The 23,009-nt window shown below is 48.1% G+C and overlaps 1 protein-coding gene across 3 annotated transcripts in view; it reads right to left on the bottom strand.

Moving 5' to 3' along the window:
- Nucleotides 1–88: 88 nt before the first annotated feature.
- The window catches only part of RAD18 (RAD18 E3 ubiquitin protein ligase), a 35,652-nt gene continuing 12,731 nt past the window's right edge, over nt 89–23,009 (bottom strand). The window contains exons 8-13 of one of the 3 annotated variants that reach the window (XM_071439276.1): nt 22,400–22,476; nt 21,658–21,718; nt 19,269–19,403; nt 16,010–16,157; nt 9,181–9,243; nt 89–7,532 (exon numbers count right to left, since the gene is read on the bottom strand). In XM_071439276.1, the coding sequence (XP_071295377.1) occupies nt 7,430–7,532; nt 9,181–9,243; nt 16,010–16,157; nt 19,269–19,403; nt 21,658–21,718; nt 22,400–22,476 (587 nt within the window). In that variant the 3' untranslated portion in view covers nt 89–7,429. Of the gene's footprint in view, nt 7,533–9,180; nt 9,244–16,009; nt 16,158–17,640; nt 17,707–19,268; nt 19,404–21,657; nt 21,719–22,399; nt 22,477–23,009 lie in introns of those variants that run through there. The other 2 variants (XM_071439277.1, XM_071439278.1) reach the window with 2 other exon arrangements.

The raw sequence follows: 23,009 nt of genomic DNA, 5'->3' as shown, positions 1-23,009 counted from the left end.
GGGAAGGTCCCCCCGTAGGTGCCAGCCCGGCCTCGTCCCGGGAGTAGGCTCAGGAGTTGGGCACTTGGCAATTAACACACCCACCAAGAACTTGCCTTTCCTTTATTATTTCTATAAAAGAAGGAGCAGTACTATGAGTGACACCATTTGTCACCAGCTCATCAGCACAGCTCAATGGCTGTCCCCATTTTCAGGCTCCCTACAAGGGATCCAGAACCTGAAAGTGCAGGTGGGATGCTGAGAAGAGCATGGAACCCTCCCAGTCCTCCCCTCAGTCCAGTAGCCCTGAAGGCCCCCAGCATCACCACCCTTTGCTCCCCACTTCCAAGTCACATCTCAAATCCTCCTCAGCCCAGCCTTAGGCCCTGAACAAACATCCCTGCAGCTATTTTTAAAGAGTTTTTGGGAAGTTTTAGCTCCACGCAAGATGAAGAAATGTTACATACTTTGGCATGTTCTTCCCTCTAGGGTTCACGTTCTTCCATCTTCAGGCAATAAAACTGCTGTGGGAATCGCTGCTCACCATGTGCAATGCTGCTTTTTTTACTGTTCTGCTGGTTCTGGGAGAGCTCTCGGAGGAGGTGGCTGGGCCAAAATAGAGGCAAGGAAAGGTTTGCCCTTGGCTTCTGCTCAGTTCCCTGGGGACTCAGGTGTGGCTCAGCACCCGTGAGAGGGTGCCTGGGTGAAGCAGAGCAGCCACTGCTCCTCTCTGGCCTTGGACAAGGTGTCACTCACGGCTGCATAGACCCAGCTCCCTTCAGAACAGACCTGAACTGCTGGAAAGAGCCCAGTGTCCCTCGAGCAGCCCCTGCACGAGGCAGCTGAGCAGCTCCAGGGGTGCTGAGCAGCTCTGAAATGCATTTGATGGCAGCAGGAGGCCCAGGTGCTCAGCTGGGGAAGAGCTGTGCCAGGATTGCCCCTGTTTGTCCCCATGCCAGTGCCACACTGCTCCCAGGGCCACGTGCTCTGACACACGGCCTTGACTTGGAGTGCAGGAGCAGCAGAGCGGGGACTGCACACCCAGGGCCTGAAATCTGGGGATGCATCAGGATAACATCCAGCTCCTGGGCCCTTCCCCAGGTGAGCCCATCAGGGCTGGGCCGTGGCCCCAACAGCCAGAGATGCTCAGGCCTTATTCAGGCAAAGCTGCAGCTGCTCCACGACTAAAACCCAAACACATGTGAGTTTGAAGCAAAGAATCCTGTGAGAATCAAAGGGTTTTCTGAGTCATCCCTACTTCTTCCAGCTTTAAATGTTCAGGGATGCCATGGAGCTGGAAACAGTTTTATTTTAAAATACATGCTTCGGGACAATCAAAAGCACAAACACTAAATAAAGCTAAATTTAATTGCATTTTGGTTTGCTGCTGGATCTGAAATAGCTGTTTTTCCAATAGCTATCTGGAATCACAACTTTATGGTCCCCAGGACAGTAGAGGGCTGGCAAAATGTCAAGCCCAGGCCACAGCTTTGCAGATGGAGCTGCAGCCGCCCATGAACTCGTGCATGGCTGCAGCCCACAGCAGGCTGGAGAGCCAGGGTATGGGCCCTGGCTGCTCTTGCATGGCAATTTCTCTTTATCCTAGCATTTTTTCCTAGTCCTCATCTCTTGCACTCAGCCTGCAGGAAGCCTAACTCTGGTAAATCTACCAAAAGCATGGAAATGAGCAGTGCCATGGACTCATCTTCATGGAAAAGGCATACCTGTGCTTCCACACAGAGCTGATGAATGCTGGGTGTTAAATCAGGCTTGGGAACATCCTGAGGGCACAGTACATTACAACTTTTCTGTGTCTTTCTTAAATGTGCACAGGAGTAAATTCTCAAGTCTGATATCAAATTCCTCCATGGCTCACCAGCTGGTGTGCTGATTTCCAGAAAAATACACAATCAATATTGTAATCTGCACCAAAGGAAACAAAGCTTTGGAGACAAAACATGGAAATATCAGCAATGCACAGAATTATTTGGTCCCAAACCCATACACCCAATTCCTTGTGTCACTGGGTTCACTGCTCAGGGGGAACCTAAGCCAGTCCAGACCTGTGTGCTCAGATGCAGGTGACAGTCACACTGCTGGGTAATGCTGTGTCATCCATCACATCCCCTGCACCGTCCTCTGGCCATGTTATTTCTTTCTGTTAGCTGAAAAACAACAATGACCAAAAAACCCAGCCAAAAACCTAGTACTCAGATTGATCAATTAAAAAAAAAAAAAAAAAAAAAAACAGAAAAAAACCTGCAGCCATGGTCAGTGCCAGAATTGCTGGCCTGTCACACTACCTGGCTGTCAGACTCGTGCCGTGGCTGGGGAGGGCTGTGGAAACTGAGTCATCAGAACATTACTGGGAAGGGAGAAGGAGCCAGAGAAGCTGACTTGTGTATGCAGACAAATGGAGAAGGGAGGATCTACTTGGATGCTGCAGTCTCGAGTTCTATAAAGCATTCACAGCAGAAAGAGAATTTACACGAATTCATGTGCATATCAAGAAAATTTCTTCTTTTCTCTTCCCCAGTGTGAAAAGAAAAGAAGTGTGGCACTACACTGAACTTACTCAGTGCTAGAGAACCTTTCACATCATGTCCCTAAAAGGTTTGTGGGATTCAAACCATTTCCTCTGGGTCCCCAGCTCACTGAAATCCACCAGCCTCTGCTCCCATGGCCTGCAGCCCACAGCAGCACTGGAGCCCGAGTCAGGCTCATCCAGCTTTGGGAGCCACATCCTGGAAAAGGAGCCTGAGCCTCCCGGCATGGAGCCAGCACACATCTCCATGGCCAGGATTGCTGGCACTCCAGGAGAAACCCGCAGAGCTCTGCAGACACATCCCAGAGCACACTGAGGGGCCACCTCCACCCCAGGCGGGCCCTGGGACACAGCAGCAGGGCTCTGATCAAATCAACCAGCCTAAACCCATTTAGAGGAGAGCAGGCTATGGATCCTGCCATCCTGACAGTCCCAGCCAGGCTGGGCACAGCCTCGCAGGGTGGATGCAGGATGGTTTCTGTGGAACTCCCCCACTCCCACCCGCCCATCGCACCCCGAGCCCAGCAAAGGGGGACAGAGGCTCTCCCCAGGCACCTCCCTGAGCAGCCAGGCCTGCACAGGGCTCCCACGGACGCTGTTTGTGCTAAAATGTTCCTTGCTTCATCGCATTATGGCCTCAAAGCCCATAAAACCAATGGAGCCTGCCCAGACCCTGGCAGTAACAAGTTGGGATAATAAAGTTGAAATATGTATCCATGTGGTTTTTAACAAAGAGGCTTCAGGTTCAAGCTGTTGGGAGATAACACAATCATTTTACTACTTTTGGGGGGATTATTACATTTGTGTGTAACTTCAAGGTGCTCATTGCAGTGCCCTGAACTCCCACTCACCATGAAGGAATGAAAAGCAAAGGGGGACCCAGAGCCGTGGGGCTGTACCCGTGGCACTGGGATGCACACCTGCAGCACTGACAGACAGGGCCTGCACACCCAGTGTCACACTCAGTGCCACTCCTGGCTCTGGGATGTTAACTAAACCTTCCCAGAGCCAGAGGTGTGGATCACAGCACTGCCTGCAGCCCCTGCACACACCCTGATGCTTCTGCCCACTGAAGTGAGGCACTTTGAACAAAATATAAATAGCAAGATCTATCTGAGATTTTGTTAGGTAAAAATAGAAGAATCAGCAAAACCAGAATATAGTCTGGTTTAATATATTCATATGCAAATTCTACATTTATTTGCATATGTATATAAAAGAAAGTGATTCACGTTTGTTGCTCATCACTACAACAATCTTAGCCAAGTGATAGGAAGGAGACTGCAATCCCCAGGATATGTGTGAGTGTCTAAGCAGATGTGTCTGGGAATGCCCACATAGGTGAGGATTCTTCCACACAGCCCCATCTCTATTCCACCAAATACCTGCAATGAAATCCCCAGTCCAGGCTCCAGGAATGCCTCTGTAGGGCCAAATAATTAACCAGAGCAGTGAGCTTTCACTGCAAAACTGAAGCCCAGCTACATTTATATAAACTTTTCAGCCTCACTAATTACTTCCCATTGGCAGTAATATGTTTACCTTCTTCCTGAAGCTGGTAACTCATGCTCTTCTTTATTTAGTTCCAGGTGGTTGTTTTGGAGCCAACTCACCAATTTGTCCAAATCATTTTGAATTCAGGCCCTCTGGCTCCTCCAGTGCCAGGTAGGACAGAACCATGATTACTCTCTCCTCTGGGCAGCAGACCCTGGTGTTGGGTTTGCCCAGCAGGTAGCTGTGATTCATCTTCAATTCCTCTGCTTGTGTGAGGTGTTCCAACTCCAGAATATCTGCTCTTCTATCAAAACAGACCCTCCTTCAACCAAAAGGCTTTTTATTTTTAACTCCTGCCAGCAAACACAGCACCCTGGGAGAAGTGGCCTCGAGAGCCCCTGACCCTGCCTGTCCCCAGTGGCCACAGGGCCCTCCTGGGGTGCTCAGCCACCCCCGTGTCCTGAGCTCGCAGTGCCTGGTCCTGGCTGGCAGGGAACTTCTCCAGCCCCGGGCACTGGGACAGCTCCCCAGGTGCCAGCTGTGTGCCAGATGTGTGCCAGCTCTCCCCGTGTGCCCAGGAGTGTGCCAGCTGTGTGCCAGCTGTGTGCCAGCTCCCTGTGTGCCAGCTGTGTGCCAGCTGTGCCAGTGACCCCAGCTCTCGCTGTGTGCCCAGCTCACTCAGTGTGCTTGAGGAAGGTCTGGGAACAGAGCAGGACCTGTTCTGAGCAGGCAGAGCCTGGCACCCAGCCTGGGAACGAGGCATCCCCGCCTGCCAAAAGCAATGCCACAGAACCCCCCTGGCATCTGCAGAGCCGACCAAAGCCAGGTGCTGCCCCTGCCCCACGCTGCAGGGTCAGCCCCAGCTGCTCGTTCCAGAGGGTGCCTGCGGTGGGAGGCAGCAGGGAGGCGCCTGTCCTGCACGGTGACTGCTCCTGCTTCTGCCCCGCTCCCAGCACCGCTGCCTTTCTCACGGCTCCTGCCGGCCTGGGGGACAGGAGGAACAGGACATCTTTGCTTTCTGATTATTTTGTTTCCACTTTCGCCCTTCTGCCCCGGCCTGAGGGACTGCTCCGTGACTGAATTCATTTCCTGCTGCATGGACTCCCTGCCCAAAGCCTTCCAGGGGCAGCCCAGCCCAGCCCCACCCCGGCTGCCAGGATCAGTCCCCTGGGAGCTCCTGCCCCACTCCCAGTTCTCCAGGGAGCCGCAGTCATGGGGAACCTGCCTTGGATCCAGGAATGGGCCCACAGCAGGGTGGGATGGAGGGGCCCCAGGACAGGGTGAGACAGGGGGCCCTGGACTCCCACCCCTGCCCAGCCCAAGGCTGCAGGGATGTGACAAACACCACTCACCCTCAGTGAAAGGTATCAGGAGGCCGCAGTAACTCTGATTACTCACCCAAAGAACACAATGGTGGGTGGGGTTTTCCCCCGATGGGGCCATGCTCAGCCCCAGCAGGACCCTGTCCCCATCACCCTGAGCATCACCCCCATCAGCGCCAGCTCGGCTCCTCCGGCTGTGACCTGTGCCCCCAGCCCGGCTGTCCCCAGCTGCTCCCGGTGCCCCTTGACTCAGTGACGGAGGAGCAGAGCTGCCCAGGGGAGCAGGGGACAGCACAGCGTGGGGAGGACACTGTGTTTCCTTCCCTGCTGTTTTTTCCCTTATGTTCTGCAGTTCCTGTGACTCTTGGGTTGGTGAGATGTGCAGCAAGCATCATTTATGGCACCCGGGGGACCAGCAGCCACTCCGGGCAAAGGCTGGGCCTGGCAGCACCGTGGCACTGCCTGGGGCTGGAGCTGGCCCTGGCTGTGGCACAGAGACTGGGTCCTGCCCAGGCACCCACTCCATCGGGGGGGGAATGAGGCAGCCCCTCAAATCCTTGTGTTCTCCTAAACCTGCATCCACACTGCCCAGGGTGCAGCCTCTCCCTGCACCTCAGCCACCACCATCTCTCACAGCCACACACCCCACTCACGTTTGCCAACTCCAGAGTGGCACCACCCTCCTCTGACATCAGCCCCATCAAAAGGAGGGGAAAAAGCTCCAGCTCAGGCAAAGGTCACCAGTTTGGACGTTAAATGGTGATGACAACAATAAGTGATATAAAAACCCTAATCCTCACAGGCTGTCAGCAAACCAGTCTGATTTGTGCCCTATTTAATGTGTCAGCTGCTCTCTGCCTTCTCTGCCCCCTGGAATTGCCACAGCTCCCGTGGCAGTGGGAATGTCAGTACTGCAGCCACAGCAGGCTCGGTGTCCCCACACTAGGCCCTCCCCAGCACAGCAGCAGCTGCTCTGCAAACGCCTGCAGAAAGCCCTTTATGATACTCATTTACAGTACTATTACCATTCACTGGCCAACTGCAACCAATTCCAATGCCTGAGGTGAGCTGCTGTGAGAAAAAGGCAGCCCTAAAGCAGACATCAATAATTGTCTTTCAAAAGGCTTGGCTTAGTAAAAAATGAACCAAATCAACACAACCAGATTTCTGTTTTGCCTCTGCATCACTCCACTTCATGCACTTATGATATTTGTATGTGCCATGATTTAGCCTGTTCCAAACACAAATACTCCTGGGAACCATGGCTTGAGGAGGACTATTCCTGAATCCCAGCTTCACTCTGAAGTCAAGACACAATAACCCTCAATCTTACCCAGACTTTGTGCCTTCTTTGCCAAGTTCCCACTGACCAAATCTTCAGGGCTCAGCAAAAGCACCTGAAGTATTTTCATATTTTGCTTACAAGCTTTATTTTTCAAAGCCTTTCCTGGTGTTCAGGTTTCTTGTATTTCCTTCATTTTCTTGCACTACAAAATCCCACCACCTCCTAAGGAAGATCACACTTTTCAATGTAACTATTTGCTTGAAAGCTAAAATATTTCATGTCCAACAACCTTCCGACTTCTTCCCAGTCTCAGGACCTCAAACTGAAATAATGACACATAATACTGAGTAATTTTACAAAGACATATATAAAAAAGCCTGTGAGTGTAGGGCAGAATCTCCCTGCCTCCCTTGGTCCCTCCCTCCCCTGGCTGTGCCTGTACTGGGGCACCAGGACCTGCCCACCCCCATGCAAGCACCATCCTGCTGCAGGTGCTCCCAGGAGGGCACATGGGGCTGGCCCAGGTGCAAGCACAACAGGGGCAGCACAAGCCCAGGTGCTGCAGCAGCGAGGGAGGGAACTCGGGCACAGGAGCCAGGCCAGGCTCCTGCAGGGCTCTGGACTCCGTGCCCAACCTCAGCCACCAAGGGCCCCCAGGGCTGCGGGCAAACCCAGCAGCCCCGTGATGAAGGCAGCTGGAATGGCAGTGATGTGGAAATGCAGCATTTTACTCAGCACCCGACACGCAGAGAATGGCAGAAGCCAGGAGGTGTTTCCCAGGCTGAGCTGGGCATGCCTGCAGCACTAACTCCTCTTCCTCTTGCCCTGGGGCACGGCCCCACTGTGCTCGGGGACGCGCGGCCGCCGCAGCTTCCTCTTGTTCCCTGTCAGGGCCACGGAGCTGCTGCTGGGGAGAGAACACAAGGGAAACAGGGTCTGCCAGGGCCCCAACACAGCACACGCTGCTGCTGCTGTGCACAAGCACTGGGAGCAGTACACAGATGCTGCACACGTACGTGCTCCAGGTGATGGGGAATCAGGGCATGGTTTGGGTTGGAAGAGACCTTAAAGAGCAGCTCATTCCACCCTGCCCTGGGCAGGGACACCTTCCACTATCCCAGGGTGCTCCAAAGCCCTGTCCAGTCTGGCCTTGAACACTTCCAGGGATGGGGAGAGAAATATTTCTCTGCCTTCTCATTTGAGGAAGGTGACAGCACCACAAATCACCCCCCACAGCCCCAGAGCCCGCAGGAACAGGGTCATCACAGTGCCCCTCCTTCTGTCCCCAGAGACCAGTTTGGAACCCAAGGAACAGCAGCAACCCCCTAGATTCTGTGTCCATAACTGAGGACAGCCCCTGGCGCTGACAAAACCATAAGGATGCTCTATCAGAAAAGGCAGTTTGGGGCACAGCCACCTGGAAGCAGGATGAGAGGTTGGTCAGCATTACCCCCAAAGGAGGGCTTGGGGCCTGCAGCCTTGCCAGGCACTCTCCTCATTTATGGACAAAGTATTTCCCACAGAAAACTCAACAACTGCTTTATTTTTAGTCACAGTTAATTTTAAAGAAAAAATTCTTAAACAAGCTGTATGTAAATGAAGCAGCTGATTTCCGTCATTCAGCCTTGGAGCTTAAAATTCCACATAGTGTTGACATGAAAGATGCCACTAATCTGTCAACAGCTTTTACTAATTAAACATTCCTTTTAAGTGCACTCTGTTTTGTACCATCTGCTAGGCTGAATCCATCCTGCAGGGACTATTCATTTGTCTTAAACTGGGAATTCACAACTGAAAATAACAATGGACAACTCTGAGATGCTCAATCCCCATCTGCTGACTGCCACCAGATACACACTAAGATACAGCAGGAACAAGTTGTGTTTCAGAGCTGCACCACGATGGAAATGGCTCTCCTGCATCCCTGGGAGCCCCAGCCATGCCCAGGGAGATCTGTGTGAACCCCAGCACCAGATCCAGCTGGGCTTTGGTGCTGGCACTGAACACACATTCCCAGAGCACCGAGGGGCATCACGGACCCAGGGCCCTCCCCAGCTCTCCCCAGCCCCTTCACGTGGATTTTCATATGGGAAACAGAAACATGATTCAGACTTGCAGACACTGAGATTTTAACAACGAAGAAGTGCTCTTCTAATCTCAAACAGAAGTAAATCAAAACAGATGCTCAATTCCAGCATGTTCAACTTGTCAGCCTCACCTACGGCTCTGTCAACAATGGAATTTTCAAATGCAATAGAAGATCAAATTTAATTTTCCATAACAAAATAGTTTCATCTTCTTTTTTTTAATTACAATATATAGTTATATATCCCTTGGAATAAAGATATTCAGTTGGGCATCTGTGGATTCTTGGAGGACTCAGGGATCATTTTTCAAGGATCCACATACACTGACCAAACTGTGCTTCCCAGAACTGTGGGGATTCTTCAAGAATCTGACTTTCCTGAGGCATTTGCTTCTCCAGGATTCCACCTACTGCAAGCTACAGACCTAAACCCATCCCAAGGACTTCAGCTCTTGGATATTCTACTCACCTGTCAGAGGACGCTGAACACGTCTCAGACCCTTCCACATCTGCCAGAATGTCCGAATTGGTGCTGAAGGGGAAAACAAAATGGATGGAAATTATTTCAGCCACACCTACAGCAATGCAGGGCTCCACTCAGCAACGGCAGCAGAACCCCTGGCTGAGACCAACCCTCCAGTACCAACAGCAATGGGAAGTAACACCAACCTACAGCACAGTCCAGAAACTTCTGTCTCACTTCATTTTTAGTTATCCCTGGGGTCTCATTACCATTATTTAACACATGAGACAGTTCTATGTTTATTTCTGTTAGGTGGTAACTACACCACCTCTGTATTGCCAGGCACCAGAAAGTTTCTCTGGAGAGGATCTGCAAGGTGTCTTGGGGGAGAAAGTGTACCTGCTTTTTTTAAAGTCTCTCCTAAATAAATCAGTGTGACATAAAATTTCTGTAAGACAGCAGGATTTTTTCACCCTTTGCAATTTTGTCTCCCCTGTGAAGTGAGAGTCCTCAGCTGTTACTGTGGCGATAACTACAGAACCATCAGGAATTTGGCTGGACAAACAACACCAAGTTAGAGTAAACTCCAACACATGCACATTCAGTCATACAGATAAAAAGGAAAAAGATACCAAAAATGGATGGGAAACATTTTGAAAGTCAACCTTGTTTTTACTCTCAGAATTAGAAGCCCATCAAAAGCTCATTTTCAGTGCACAAAGTGGATGCCCAGGGAATGAGTTATCATCATATTTCCAAACCCCACTCTGATGTTCCAGTTGCATTTTAAAAAAGAATTGGGGAGGACACAGGGCTATTTGTGTGCTTTTAGTCCCCCAAAATAGAAAAAGAACAGGTTTGAGGCCTGAACATGATGTACTTCCCTGCCTTGAAAACTGCAGCATTTATCACCCGCCGCGTTTGTCACCGCAAAACAATAAAACTGAAGAAGTCTGGCCAACGTTCAAACCAGTAATGTGCGTTCAGAATTCACATGTGGAATCCATGGTCTAGGCCTACCAAACTTTTTTAAGCCCAAGTACAAAACGTCCTGGAGCGAGTTCCACCTTTGGCCTACACATGGAGCCATGAGGGGCCCTTGACGCCACAGCCATCGCTCCCCAGAGAAGCCAATTAACTCCTACGCCCTAATTGCAGTGAGAGACTGAGGGGCTGCAGTAGCTGTGCAAAGCAGGGCTCTGGACTTCCAGCTGGAGCTAACAGCCCTTTGCTTCAGGATCTCTTCCAGCATCCCCCTGCTCCATGGCAGCCACTCAGCGCTCTGCATCCCACTCTGCCAGACATCAGTCTCAGTTACTGAGCCCAAGCAAGGCTGGCTTTGGAGCTGAGGTAATTACACACCTTGCTGGTAATTACACCCCCTTTCTGCCAGGGGACAAAAGTGTTTGAAAATTTAAAAAAAAATCCTCAAATATGCCGTAGCTGAAAAACAATTATCAAAAACCACTGTCAACTAAACAAAAGCCACTTTGACCACCAACTGAATTTGTATTTTAAATTAACTTTTTCTTTCCCTGAAGAAAACTCCTCCCTCTTCTTAGCCCTTAAACTGAAGACTATGAATTAAATAAGAGAAACAGTCACCTCATTCTGAAGGGTTTTTTTCTATAAATTTTAGCCCACAGAGGCTAAAGAGATCACAGAATTTAGAATTTTTGTTTTGTTCATTTCTCCAATGTTTTCTGCCTTTTGAATGCTTCAGAGGTATCTATCTACATTGCATCCAGGCACAGCAAAACACCCCTTCAGACTTCATTCAGACTCCAAATTCAAGACAAACTCCCACAACAGGTTTTCTGTCCTTTTCTTAAGTGAAGGTCACTAATCTCTGCCACAATTTTAGAGATCATTTCCAGATGAGTCAATTTTTACAGCCAAAGCGATTTAAGTTCTTCACCTGAACTGCTCAAGATACAGCCAGCATCCTGTGGCAGGGTGATCCTGCACTTATTCATGCCTCCACTTTGGGAAAAATGCATCTCCAGTGACTCAGGCAATTCTCCCACTCCATATTCCTGCAGGATTGGTTCCCCTGATCCCCTACAGCCAGCCAACCAAGAGTCAACTCTTCCTTTCTTGACCATCAGTAGGGTTTGACTTTCACCATCCCCCCTTTTTCATTTAAGATAAACACACCACCCAAAAATAGAGAGAAAAAAGCTGATCTAAGTGTGAATGACATGTCTTGCTCTAAAACTGAGAGGAGCAAACAGCCCTTTGAATTGGTTTATTTTAAGGCAGATTAGGTTCCTCCTCGGCCTCGTGTGAGCAGCCAGCATCCTCCCATCCATCCATCCATGTGCTCTGGCCCAGGCTCCAGGCATATTTTCCCTCAATGCTGGCACAAGAGATGAGCTCCAGCCCATCTCGTTTTACCAAAGTTATTTGGAGGTGAATGCCCAGGAGTGAGGGCAAGCAGCTTTCCCCTCTTGCAATCCTGCCTGCACCACATCCCCCTGCAAGGAACGGGATGAGCTCGCTGCTGGAGCAGCCAGGCACCGTGCCATGTCCAAGATGAGCTGTGCAACACAGCATCCTCCATGGCTTTCCAGAACCTCCTCTTCAGACCATGTGCCTGTGGCTTGGTGCTCCTGTCTCTGGCTTTCTAGAACCTCCTCTTCAGAGCACATGCCCATGGATCCATGCTCCTGTGCCTGGAGAGTTCTGCCAGCCTCGGCTTTGCCCAGGCCCCCACAGAGGGCTCTTGTCTGCACCAAACCCTGCACAGGTTCCACCATCTTGCTGTTTTCCTTGACTCTTTCCAGGCTTCCTTAGTTTTTCACAGCCCACTCTGCAGCCTGAGAAGATACCTCTGAGGCTGTTCCTTGAGCAAAGGGAAAGATCTGCTGCATCTTCCTGAACTGCTTCCCCCAGGAGTCTGGCAGCAGTGGGATGTGGTGGCTGAAGCACCAGGAGCACTCCCTACCACAACTCCTGCTCCACACACATCCGAGGCCACCAGCCGGCCCTATCTGACAACCACCCCAGGACTTGCCACCAGGCCTCACAGCTCCTGCCATTTGTTACAGCTCAAAGTTTTGGGAAGAAAAGTATGAATCAACAGCATAGCAGAAAAGTATCATCATCCTTTCACAATGAACCCGTATTTGAGGCCAAAACTCACAGATCAAACACTGCGATACAAATCATCGCTGAGCCAAAGCGGTGCAAGATTTATTAAGTTAAAAAGTCCTGAAGATCTATAAAAGGCAATTATTGCACTGATCAACACATTTTCATACACTTCTCTCATCTGACAGCGATGGCCAGGGCGCAGGACTGCGCTGCCTCCAGGCTCAGGCTGAGGCAGCTGCCCAGGAGAGCTCACACAGCATTTCCAAGCGCTCCATCCTGCCAGCTTTGCCAACCCCTATCACCCATTTCAGAGGGTTGCTGCCATCCAGGGCACTCTGTTTCTACCTCTTCTGCTGAACTAAAGCCCATACTATGTAAAGCACATAAATCCAAGGATAAGTGACCTGCTAAACCCAGAGCTTGGATCCTGATCAATGGCTCCTAAACTAACTGCCAAAAAGCCCCATTTATTGATTGCAAATGGGCCCCTTCCTTGGGCATGAACCCCTCCTGGCAGACACTGCAGTCACTCTGGGTATTCCAACAGCACAGGGATTTATACAGGCTGTGGACACAGCATTTTCCCACCAGATTTCAAAATTCTGACTGTGTTTCAGCATCTCAGACACGGCCAGGGCTGGGTTTTGTCTGCTGTTCAGGTCTCACTCCAGTCACCAAGAACCGACACTTGTGTAGAACACAGTTTTAAGAAAAAATAATTTGCTTAAAGAACTGCATATTATCCCCATTATATAAAACACTTCTAATGGAATATTTCCTTTAAATAGCTCATTAACTGGCTTATCATTGTTCCTCCTAATTTATTTTCTAATTTTCCTATTGTTTAAGCAGTTGCGTAAAATCTGGCTTCAGTCCCAGGAAGTCAAAGAGCTCCACAGGACTATTCACATGGAGCACTGCAGTCCTGTGGAAGCCCAGTGCAACCATGACTTCAGAGCTTGGAAAAATTACGCTTTCAAAGGCACGGCTGTGTTTTGGTGCTTATCTGTAACACACAGTTTGCTCTCTTGGTGGGATCATCAATCTCCCTAGAGCACAAGCACGTCTGGGGCACTGCTACAACCTCCACACCTGGCCTGGATCTTTTCTCCAGCAGGAGTAAAATTCTCATTTCTTCAGTTTTAGCACAGACCTTTGAATAATATCAGTTCATCAGTGATTAGTGTACAATGGATGAATTTCTAATCTTGACCAACTATTCCCTTACCAAGTATTGACATGAAACTGAAAAGGGACAAACCTTATGAAGGAGAAAACAGAAGAATCACTGATTTCTTTGCAGTATCTTTTTGCAGAACAAACATTTCAACTCTAACTTGTTGATTATTCTGTTACATTCTATATGCTACTCAACACCCTCATTTTGTTTTAATTCATCAATACAACAGCCCTCCATTTAGAAGTGCCCTCCTCACAGGAGCATAGCATGCAGATTGGAATTCCAAATATATTTCCAGTTCTGACATTTCAATGTGAAAAACATTTACTCTTGGCAAAGGATACCCTCTCGTTATCAGAAAAACACAAGCCTCAGAAACCCATTACTTGATACAATACCACAATACTACTAAAACCATCAACATCTAAATCATTCTTGTTTGATTGCTGCTGGATTTATTTCACCACAATTAACAAAATCCCAGCCTCGTGGTAAGACAGTGATAAAATGTCTTTCTTTCATGCAGTTGGAATGACTACAATGGTTTTCCAGCCCCTGGCAGTGCTGCCACAATGCAGGGCCCTTTGGACACGGAGCCCTGGGGAGCAGCAGGCTGGGAGGAAGAGCTGCAGTCCTGGATGGAACTGCACAGTCCAAAGCTGCTCCGTGGGCACAGCAGGACCCCACAGGCCTTACCAGGACCTGGGCACTGCCAGCAGCCCTCCTGCCCCTTCACAGCAGCCACCAGGAGCACAGAGGGTCCAGACAAAGAGCACATTTGACTCTTTTCAGTACGTGCTCCTCTACCTCAGCATTTGCAAAGGGGGAGACTCCCTGCAGCCTCTCTTTATTTCCCAGAAAACCCAGGAAAACACTCTAAAGAGCTCCTTAGGAAGGCACATGAGGAACACTGTGGTCAGACAGGAGGGACCTTCCATCCCCAGCAGGCAGCACCTGTCACCTCAGCTGAGCCTTCCCTGCATTACTGCTGCTGCTGCTCTCACCTCCTCGTGCTGGAGCTGGATGCAAAGGAGGAGAGGCTGCAGGGTGTGATGCCCCAAGGCTCCCTGGGCCTCTCCAGCTGCCCCTGCCCTGGGCAGAGTCAGACCAGGGGTCACCCACCCTCTGCAGCCCCACTGGGAGCTGGGGCACCTGCCCCAGGCAGCACACCTGGAAACAAGGCACTCCACCAGGGGCTGTGGCAAGGTGAGCTCTGGGACTGACCCAGACACGGGCAGGAGAACAGCTCCCTGGTCACAGGGAAGGGAAAACTGCCATCATCACTTACATCCTGAGAAACTGAGAAATCTGGTCCAGTGCTCACCTTAAAGGCTTCTTACACACTGAACAGCAAATAAACTGATTTGTTACCTTTATCAATGTTATAGTACCAGCTCAGGCAGAAAGACACAGAGAGCACAGAGGGGAAAGGCCACAGGAAGGGAAGGGCTTTACTGGGCTATAAGGCAGGTCTGAAGTCAAACAAATGCAGAGATATTCTGAAAGGGCAACAACAAAGGCAGGACCCTTCCTGCCTCCCCAGGTGCTTGCCCACCAGCAGATTGCTGTTTACTGCCAAATATTTACTGTATGCTCCCACTCATGCAAGTAAATGGAAACAGGCAGCAAAGTCTGATCCTGTAAAACAAAGACATTTACTGTTTGATGCTCTCTCATCCCCCGAGCTGATCTTCCCCTTCCAAAGTCTCCCTAGGCTTTCACTCAGAGCTCAACATTTCCCTCTGTGGAAGGGAACCCTCATGATGACTTCTAAAAGCTCTTTGTGAACCAATTGACTTTAGGAAAATCGGTTTCTGTTAAAGTATTTCAATTAGATTGCTCAGTTAATAACCAACAATGATGCCAATTACTACCTTACTCTTAATATTTGCAGAACAAGGAGGAAGAGGCAGGTACTAGGGGTCTAAGGGGTGGGAAATCAAGAAATGTCACTCCTAGCTCAGCTGGTGACCTTCAGCTACTTTCTCTGATTATCTCCCACTTCTAAAAACCCAGGAAACCCTTTTATTCCTGGCAATGCAGACCTGCATTCTCCTCTCAATTCTGTTACCAACAAGATGGTAAGATTAGCTCTCTTGCTTTCAGACACATAGCAAAACCCAATCATTCTGTATTTGTTTTCAATGACTTTTTCACCTTTCCTCCAGAAACTGGGGTCACAGGTCCTTACAGCTATACTATTTAAAAGACTGAGGCCATATCAATTTTAGGACCTTTCTAATAAAACTTCCAGCAGATGGGAGGGTAAAGCAGTGGAAGGGACTCACCAAACACACTCCTGGTTCCCCAGACATTCCACTCCCTGCTTCTGTAGCAAAAGGAACATTTACACTAGCAGTCCCTTATGAAGGCATTCCAAAGCATTAAGTGGATTCCACGTGTACTTTAGCTCCATTGCTGAAGCTAGGGAAGCCCAGAACAGGGGCAGCAGGAATTGTGAGCCCAGGCAGCACTCATGTGAGCTGGGTGCCTGCCCTGCTCCCTGGCAGTGCCACAGCTCTCCCCAGCACACAGCAGCAGCAGGGCTGCCTCACTGACCTGCATGTTGAGCCAGATGACAGGGAGAACTCGGGAGAGGCTGATCTCTGCCACTGCTTCAAGCCAGGAGATTCACTTCTTTGGCCATCAGGAATTTCTGACTGGAGTGCTTGGGCTTTTCCAACTGTGGGATCCTCTTCTCCAGGTTCTACCAAGTGGAAAGACAGAGATGAGAATGAATGATAATGCAAAATACTATTGTTTAGGATTCTGCAGCCTAGAGATAAGATTTTCAAGAAAAAATTAAGCTATAAACATTTAAATACCAACATCTCATTCCCACGTACTGATTTTCCAAAACTTTGACAGTTTCAAAGGTTGAATTTCTTTTCGTGTATATTTAAAAAAAGAAACCAACCGACAACTCTCTGAGAACCAGAAATGTTTCACTGCTGAGTTTCAAACACAAGGAGAGAAATAAAGGGTGAGGATGTGTTACACATTTCAGAAGATGGAATTTATTTCAGAAATTAGCAAGCACTTCATGAGTGCTGTTGGCTGCTTGTGCTACCAATTCCTTTCAGCCCCTACATCAGACAGCTTGAGCTTTAAGTTTTACAGACCAAGTTCACAGGCTTATTTTCAGTTGTGATTTACTTCCTTATGCAGCTCAGACAAGGCCAGTGCACTGACATTTCCATTTCAACAGGAAAAATAATTTCTACAACACAACAGACAAAAATTGAAAACACTTCTTCTGGTTTTTGTGTCAAGTGTTTTGTTCAATGAAAAGATGAACAGTTCTCTGAAAAGAGACCTCCAAAGAGAAAACAGATACAGGTTAAAGATTCTGGTATGAAAAGGCAGACTGCCCTCATGCCATACCCACAAACATTTGCAAGTGAGTTACTGAACTAAAAAACCACTCAGGACACGAAGCCTCTGCAGCCCCATCTCAGTGATAACTGATTCTGGCAGTCACAGACATCTCTGGCTCCACCCCAGGGCCCAAGCCCTGCTCCTGCTCAAGCCACCCTGACCTCTCTGCCCCTCCAGCAATGGTTAGGACAGAAATGGCCAAAAAGAACTTTAATTAGAGTGTGGAGGGGCTTCACAGTCTTTGGATTCAGCTCAGCTTGCCCTTTCTCTCCTGCTAACAGGCATAATTAAATACCAGGGGCATATTTTTGTCTGCTGAAAACAACCAGCAGATCCCAGTGAGTCGGTTGTCCAACTAATGAAACACAACTCTCTGAAATTAGCAGGGTAAAAATAGCAAAGGCCTGTGCAATAATGCAGCTCAGCACAGTTAATATTTATTGAATCAAATTATTTAGCACCAATATATATCAAATCCTTATGGCACCTTCCCCTTAGACAAAGCACAGCCCCATGTTTAAAAGTTATAAAGACTGGGAAACATATTTTAAACTTAAAGATGAAAAGCAGGATGACGTAAATCAGGAACAGATGATTAAAATGTCACCACAAACAGAGTGAGGTTAAATTACATCAACCAATACAGGAGAGGCAATGGGAGAGATGGAGGAGGAAATGAGTATAAATGAACAAACCAACAAAACCCCAATCAAACCAAAGATCTCTCAATTCTGTACAATTCCACCACTTCCATGAGAACACAAAGCAAGTGGGTAAGGAATGCAGACACAGCCTTGGCTTTACCAGCTTACCATCAGGCCATTACTGCCTTCTTCCTTTCCCATGCTGTAATTCCCAGTTTAATACAAAGGCAATTGCTGTTACAAGGAACCAAGAGCAAACAGGCTTTAGGCATCTCTTCCCTCCCCTGAAAATCACCTTTTTGCTTTTTCAGTTGTTTATAAACAGTCATCCAAGTGCAGATGTTTTGCATAAAACTGAAATTCCAAGGATTATTGGAAGCTCCGAGAACAAAGTGTAATGGAAATTGTGCAGGTTTGCCAGAACCAAATGCGGTCCTGTCACATTCTGAACATGATGCAGAATGATACATCTGATTCAAGTTATTTTCTACCTGATCACTCTTTTGGAAAAACTCCATGGTTTTACATCAGTTCTTCTCAGAGCCTGCAGGGCAGCACACACAGAACAGCTCACACAGGAGACAGAAACCCCAGAATCCACAGCAGCCCAATCCTCCCTTCCAGAGCTGGAAATCAAGGCTGTGACCCCACTATCCAATAACCCATTGACTCTTCTTCTGCTATAGAAGAGGAACAGTTTAAAATCTTTTATTTATTTATAAGGAATCCTTGAGATTTTACCCTTCACACAGAATGGATCATGCACTGGTCCAAGGTCTGCAGGAGACAATAAGGATAAAATTCATACTATTATACTGTTCTCTTAATTTCATTCTGCAGAGCTCTGCTGGAAGAGATAGCACTGGAGAGAGGCCCAGATGAAGTCAGCTCAAGAGCACAGGGATTTGTGAGGGCTGGGGCAAGCAACACTGCCATGTTTTCCTGAGAGTTCCGACAGCAGCACACCCCACTCTGGCCAGGGGGCTCTCCAGAACTCAGCCTCTCACATTAGAAATCCGCAAGTTCTATCAGGCTGAGGAATGCTCTCCAAACCCCACATTCAAAGCCAGATGCTCCCTGCCCAAGCAGCCAGGAAGCACAAGGCAGAGGAGACCAAAGGCTCCTGCAGGCAGCGCTGCCAGGGCACAGCCCGGTGATGCCTGGGGCTGGGGAGGATGCAGAACCAGGTGCCCCTTCCTCCCAGCCAGGGAGGAGCTGCAGCCATCCCTCCCAGCTCCCACTGTGCTCCAGGGTACAAACACAAAACACAGCAAGTCAGAGAGGGGCAGCACCCTGCATGAACAGCCGAAAACAAGCCCAAGGATTTTATTGCTTCAGTCTCAGGACAAAAAAATCCTCAACCCAATTCCCACAAATGCTTCTGCAGCTCCCAGTTACCAACCCCCTCTCACAGTAATGATCCTGGAAGGCTGAAAGGCAGCAAGCAGCACCCATCCTCACCTTCATTCCAGAGCGGTCATGGGGCCACCCTCAGCACCTGCAGCAAACCTGAGCCAGAACCTGAGAGCCCCTTTCAGCCCACTGGATGTGCCCCAGATAAAGCACACCCACACCCAACACACAGAAACCAAATGTATCTATTATGGGTCACGCCTATGTTCCACACTAAAATCAATAGCAGTAAATCACTCTAGGGTCTGTTTGATCTTTATGCTGGTTGGGCTTTTTACCCCTTAAAGGGTCTAGGAGAACAACAACAGATGAAAGACCATTTCTTTGGGAATCCATCACTTCTTAGTGTGGTCCAAGAGGGGACAATATGAAATGTGACTGACCTGCAGCTGCTGGCAGCTCTTTGACAGCAACTTCCTCTTTGTTTTGAGCACTTTCTGCTTTCCTCTCACCCATTTTCTTCCACCGTTTATTTACTTGATCCACCAAGAACTTGAATTCACTTCTGTGTTTGTTTCCTGAAAGGTACAGAGCATCAGTGACCACCCCCACAGGGCTAAGGTATGGCACAAACACTGCAAGGATGTGAACAGAAATGGACACCAAAAACTGAATTAAAAGCATTTTTGTTACAGCAGAGGAAAACCAACCCAGCACTGTGATACATTCCACATTCTATTAAGGATCCAAATCCGTGTCTGTGCTGTTACAGAGCTGCCCACAGCCCAGAGCACAGCACAGATGAACGATTCAGGCTCTGTGTCATGCCCATTACACTGCTGGGATTCAGATCCTTTAAGTAAGTTAACACTCCAAATACTCTCTGCACTTTCAATCACGTTTTAAGCGCTCCTCTGGTGCTCAGCCAAAGCAATGGAATTGTTTAAGCTTGGTAGTGCAAATGCTTTACTGAGAGGCTGGGAAAACGCCCGGTGTCCTCAGTAGGATGCTGTGGGTCACCTCAGCCTGGCCAGGCAGGGAGGGACAGCCAGGTGTGGCTCAGGCTCTGCCCCCAGGAGATGAGGGAACAGCCTCAGGCTGGGCTGGGGAGGGCCAGGCTGGACATCAGCAGGGATTTCTCCTCAGAAAGGACTGCCAAGCACTGCGTCACCTCCCCAAGGAGCCCATTCCAATGGCTGACCACCCTTCCAGTGAAGAAATTCTTTGATGTATTCCACTATAAAACACCAAGTTCTGCCCCACACAAGGAAACAGATTTGACAGACACTCCCTTTCCCTGAGTAGCTGAAAACACCACATAAGGCCAAAAATTCTGTTAATAAAAAGCAAGTTCTGTCCCAGATGTCGTGTCTGAGTCGCTGCGCTCTCATTACGGAATTCCTCTGGCACTTCAGTTTTTCCAGCATTACTATCTTTTGTTGTGCTGGCTCATGGCAGAACTACAAAGCTTTCTGAAAAGAAATGTCCTGGCACACAAGCACTGCTCAGCTACGCTGTAAATCACTGTGGTGCTGAAACAACACCCCAAGCACATCCCACCAAACTGCAGCAACGTAAACCAGCCCCAGACAGAACAACAAATATTTAAAACACGAGACAAAGCAGCAGACCTCCAAAGAACATGGCAAATGAAAAGATTTATAGCAGAAAAGGCAACCAAATATTTTTTTTTTCACAGATGTATTTCCTTTCCTGTAGACTTTTAACTCTTTAAATAGAGACCACAAAAAAAGCAGAGTGGGCTGAGGGTGTCCCTGAGTCCTGTGGGGCAGAAGGAAATGACAGTGGCTCTAAGTGCCAGGCAGAGCTCCCATCCTCAGGTTCCTCAAGCCAAAGTATTAATTGCTATTTCATAAACAGCAAAAAAAAAAGCCAACAGTGCAATGTGCAAATTGCCTAGAGCCTGGGGAAATGCAAAGAAGCAGAAAAAAAGTGTTTTCTCCCAAACAGTTTGTCCTGCCTTTCCCCAAGGCTGTTCACAGCCCCAGTGTGTTTTTTCATATGGAAAAGCAGAACAAAAATATATCTGAGGGTTTTTATTCAGAATTTACACCAGAGTTCATTCATTCATTCAGCTGGGAATTAGGGTCTAGGGTGCAAATGCTGTAAAATAAAAGAAAAAAAAAGCATTGTGCAACAAAGCTTTTTAAAGTTTAAAGTCCATCTGTTTTATGGTGAAATAATGGCATTTGATAAGAATTCTTTAATCTCAAACTGTTTTTGAATTTTAACATACAGTTCTTTTTTCATGCTTATGATTTCTTCCTTATTATGAGAAATAATTACCTGACACCACTTACCATTTGCCTCTTTGGTCAGTATTTTTTATTAATTTTAAAACCATATCTTCCCATTAAAATACTTTTCTATCTTCCCCTTTTTCCTATTTTTTTTAACTTCTCAATTTTCAGTTAACCTGCTCGAGACTATCAAGATCTTCAAGTGATTAGTCTTGTAGTCATGCCCTCTTAGCAATCCAAACTCAATCAAATACCTGTCTTTGAAAAATTAAGACAGTATTTAATATATTTTGTTCTAAATGTGTACAACAGGCCAAGAAAATGAAACCAGGAGCAGGAAGGCCAGTGCCCTGGTGGGCTCAGGAAGGCTTCCAGAGCAGTGACCACACAACTGCACATCCCACACCCTGCTCTGCTGCTTCCATGGCAGGCAAACACGGCAGCACGCTAAGAAAGAACAAAGTGCATAAATAGAGAAGCCTTTGGAGGCAATCAGTGTGTGCATTTCAGCTCAAAGGAAAAAAACGGTAGATTTAAAAGCAAAATGAGGTGAAATTTGCATGTTACTTACGATATTCAGTGTGGATCTCATCTATTTCTTCCTCTGTCTGGTCCTTTGTGAAGGTCAAGCTCTACAGAAATCACACAAATGTTTTTAACATAAATAAGAAGATGTTAAAGCTGCAGACTTTGAAATTACAGACTTAACTGCAAGAAGCAACTGTTTGTTTTCCCCCCCAGCTTTCAGTACCTCATCACATTAATCCACATTTCCAGAACATGTCCACAGTGTCCTGCCCTGCTTCCACCGAGTCACCAGGACCAAGCCAGCCCATGTAACACTCAGCATATTATATAATTATACATATTCCTACCACTGTGCAGCAAACAGGCTTCAAAAGTCACCACAGTATCAGATGTCATGGGAAGAGAACAGGCGTCCTTGCAGATACGGAAGCATGGAATTTGCTAGCTAAATCCTAGAGAATTCTAGGAAGCAAAATATTCCCCACACTGCCATGAAGGGTCAAAATCTTCCAGCATGGCCAAGGAGAACTTAACTCAAGAATGTTTACTGCAGTCAAAAATTGCTCCTACTTAAAGGGTTTGGGCATAAAGCTCAGCAGTGCACCCAGGACTGCCCACGACAAATGTGTGGTGTGAGAAAATCAGGTTCACTACAGGATGCTGAATGTGAATTCCAATATGCAAGCTGGGAATTCCCACAATAAAGCAATAGGCAGACATTCCCAGTGCCCTCTCTGCAGTTTCTGCTGGCCACCCCTCTGTGAGAACTAAGAGCAGTCACTTACATTTTCACCAGGTTTATTACACTCTAGCTGAACCCGAATCTTCTCATTCTTTTCCAGCTCTTTAACAACCTCTGCAACTGTTTGGAAATACAAGAAAGGGATCACTGAAACAGGAGCTGGGTAATAAAAAGCTGTAACAGCACAGACTGAAACTACCCTGCATTTAAAACACAAACAGCATTAGCCCTCCAAGAGGGAAAGCTCAGGCTCCAATCCCAGGCAAACGTGCTGACTTTCCACATCCTACCAACCTTCCCTCCTGCACACAACAGTGCTTGTGGCACACAGGCTGCCATTCAGATTTTCCATTTCACATTGGATGTTTCAATGGAAGACACAATAATTGCATCTACTGTTTATCTTACTTTGTCCCCCAAACCACCCTCCAGGGCAACAGAACCATGTGCAGACTCAAGGGGACAGCGCACAGAGGAATTACAACCAACTTCACCAAGTGTCAGACACATCCAAAGCCTATAAACAACATAACTGTAACATTTAACTAGAGCCACAGCTATGCAGAATCCTGCACAGTTTACTTTGACATTTACTTCTACAAATCTCTTTCTGCATTTCATCATCTCCACAGAACTGCCAAGCAGCTGTGGGC

Source organism: Agelaius tricolor, unplaced genomic scaffold (assembly GCF_023055355.1).
Source record: "Agelaius tricolor isolate 1412-34295 unplaced genomic scaffold, bAgeTri1.0.p SCAF_14, whole genome shotgun sequence".
NCBI lineage: Eukaryota > Metazoa > Chordata > Aves > Passeriformes > Icteridae > Agelaius > Agelaius tricolor.
Note: the sequence above shows the minus strand (reverse complement) of the source record. Positions and strands in the feature narration are given on the sequence as shown.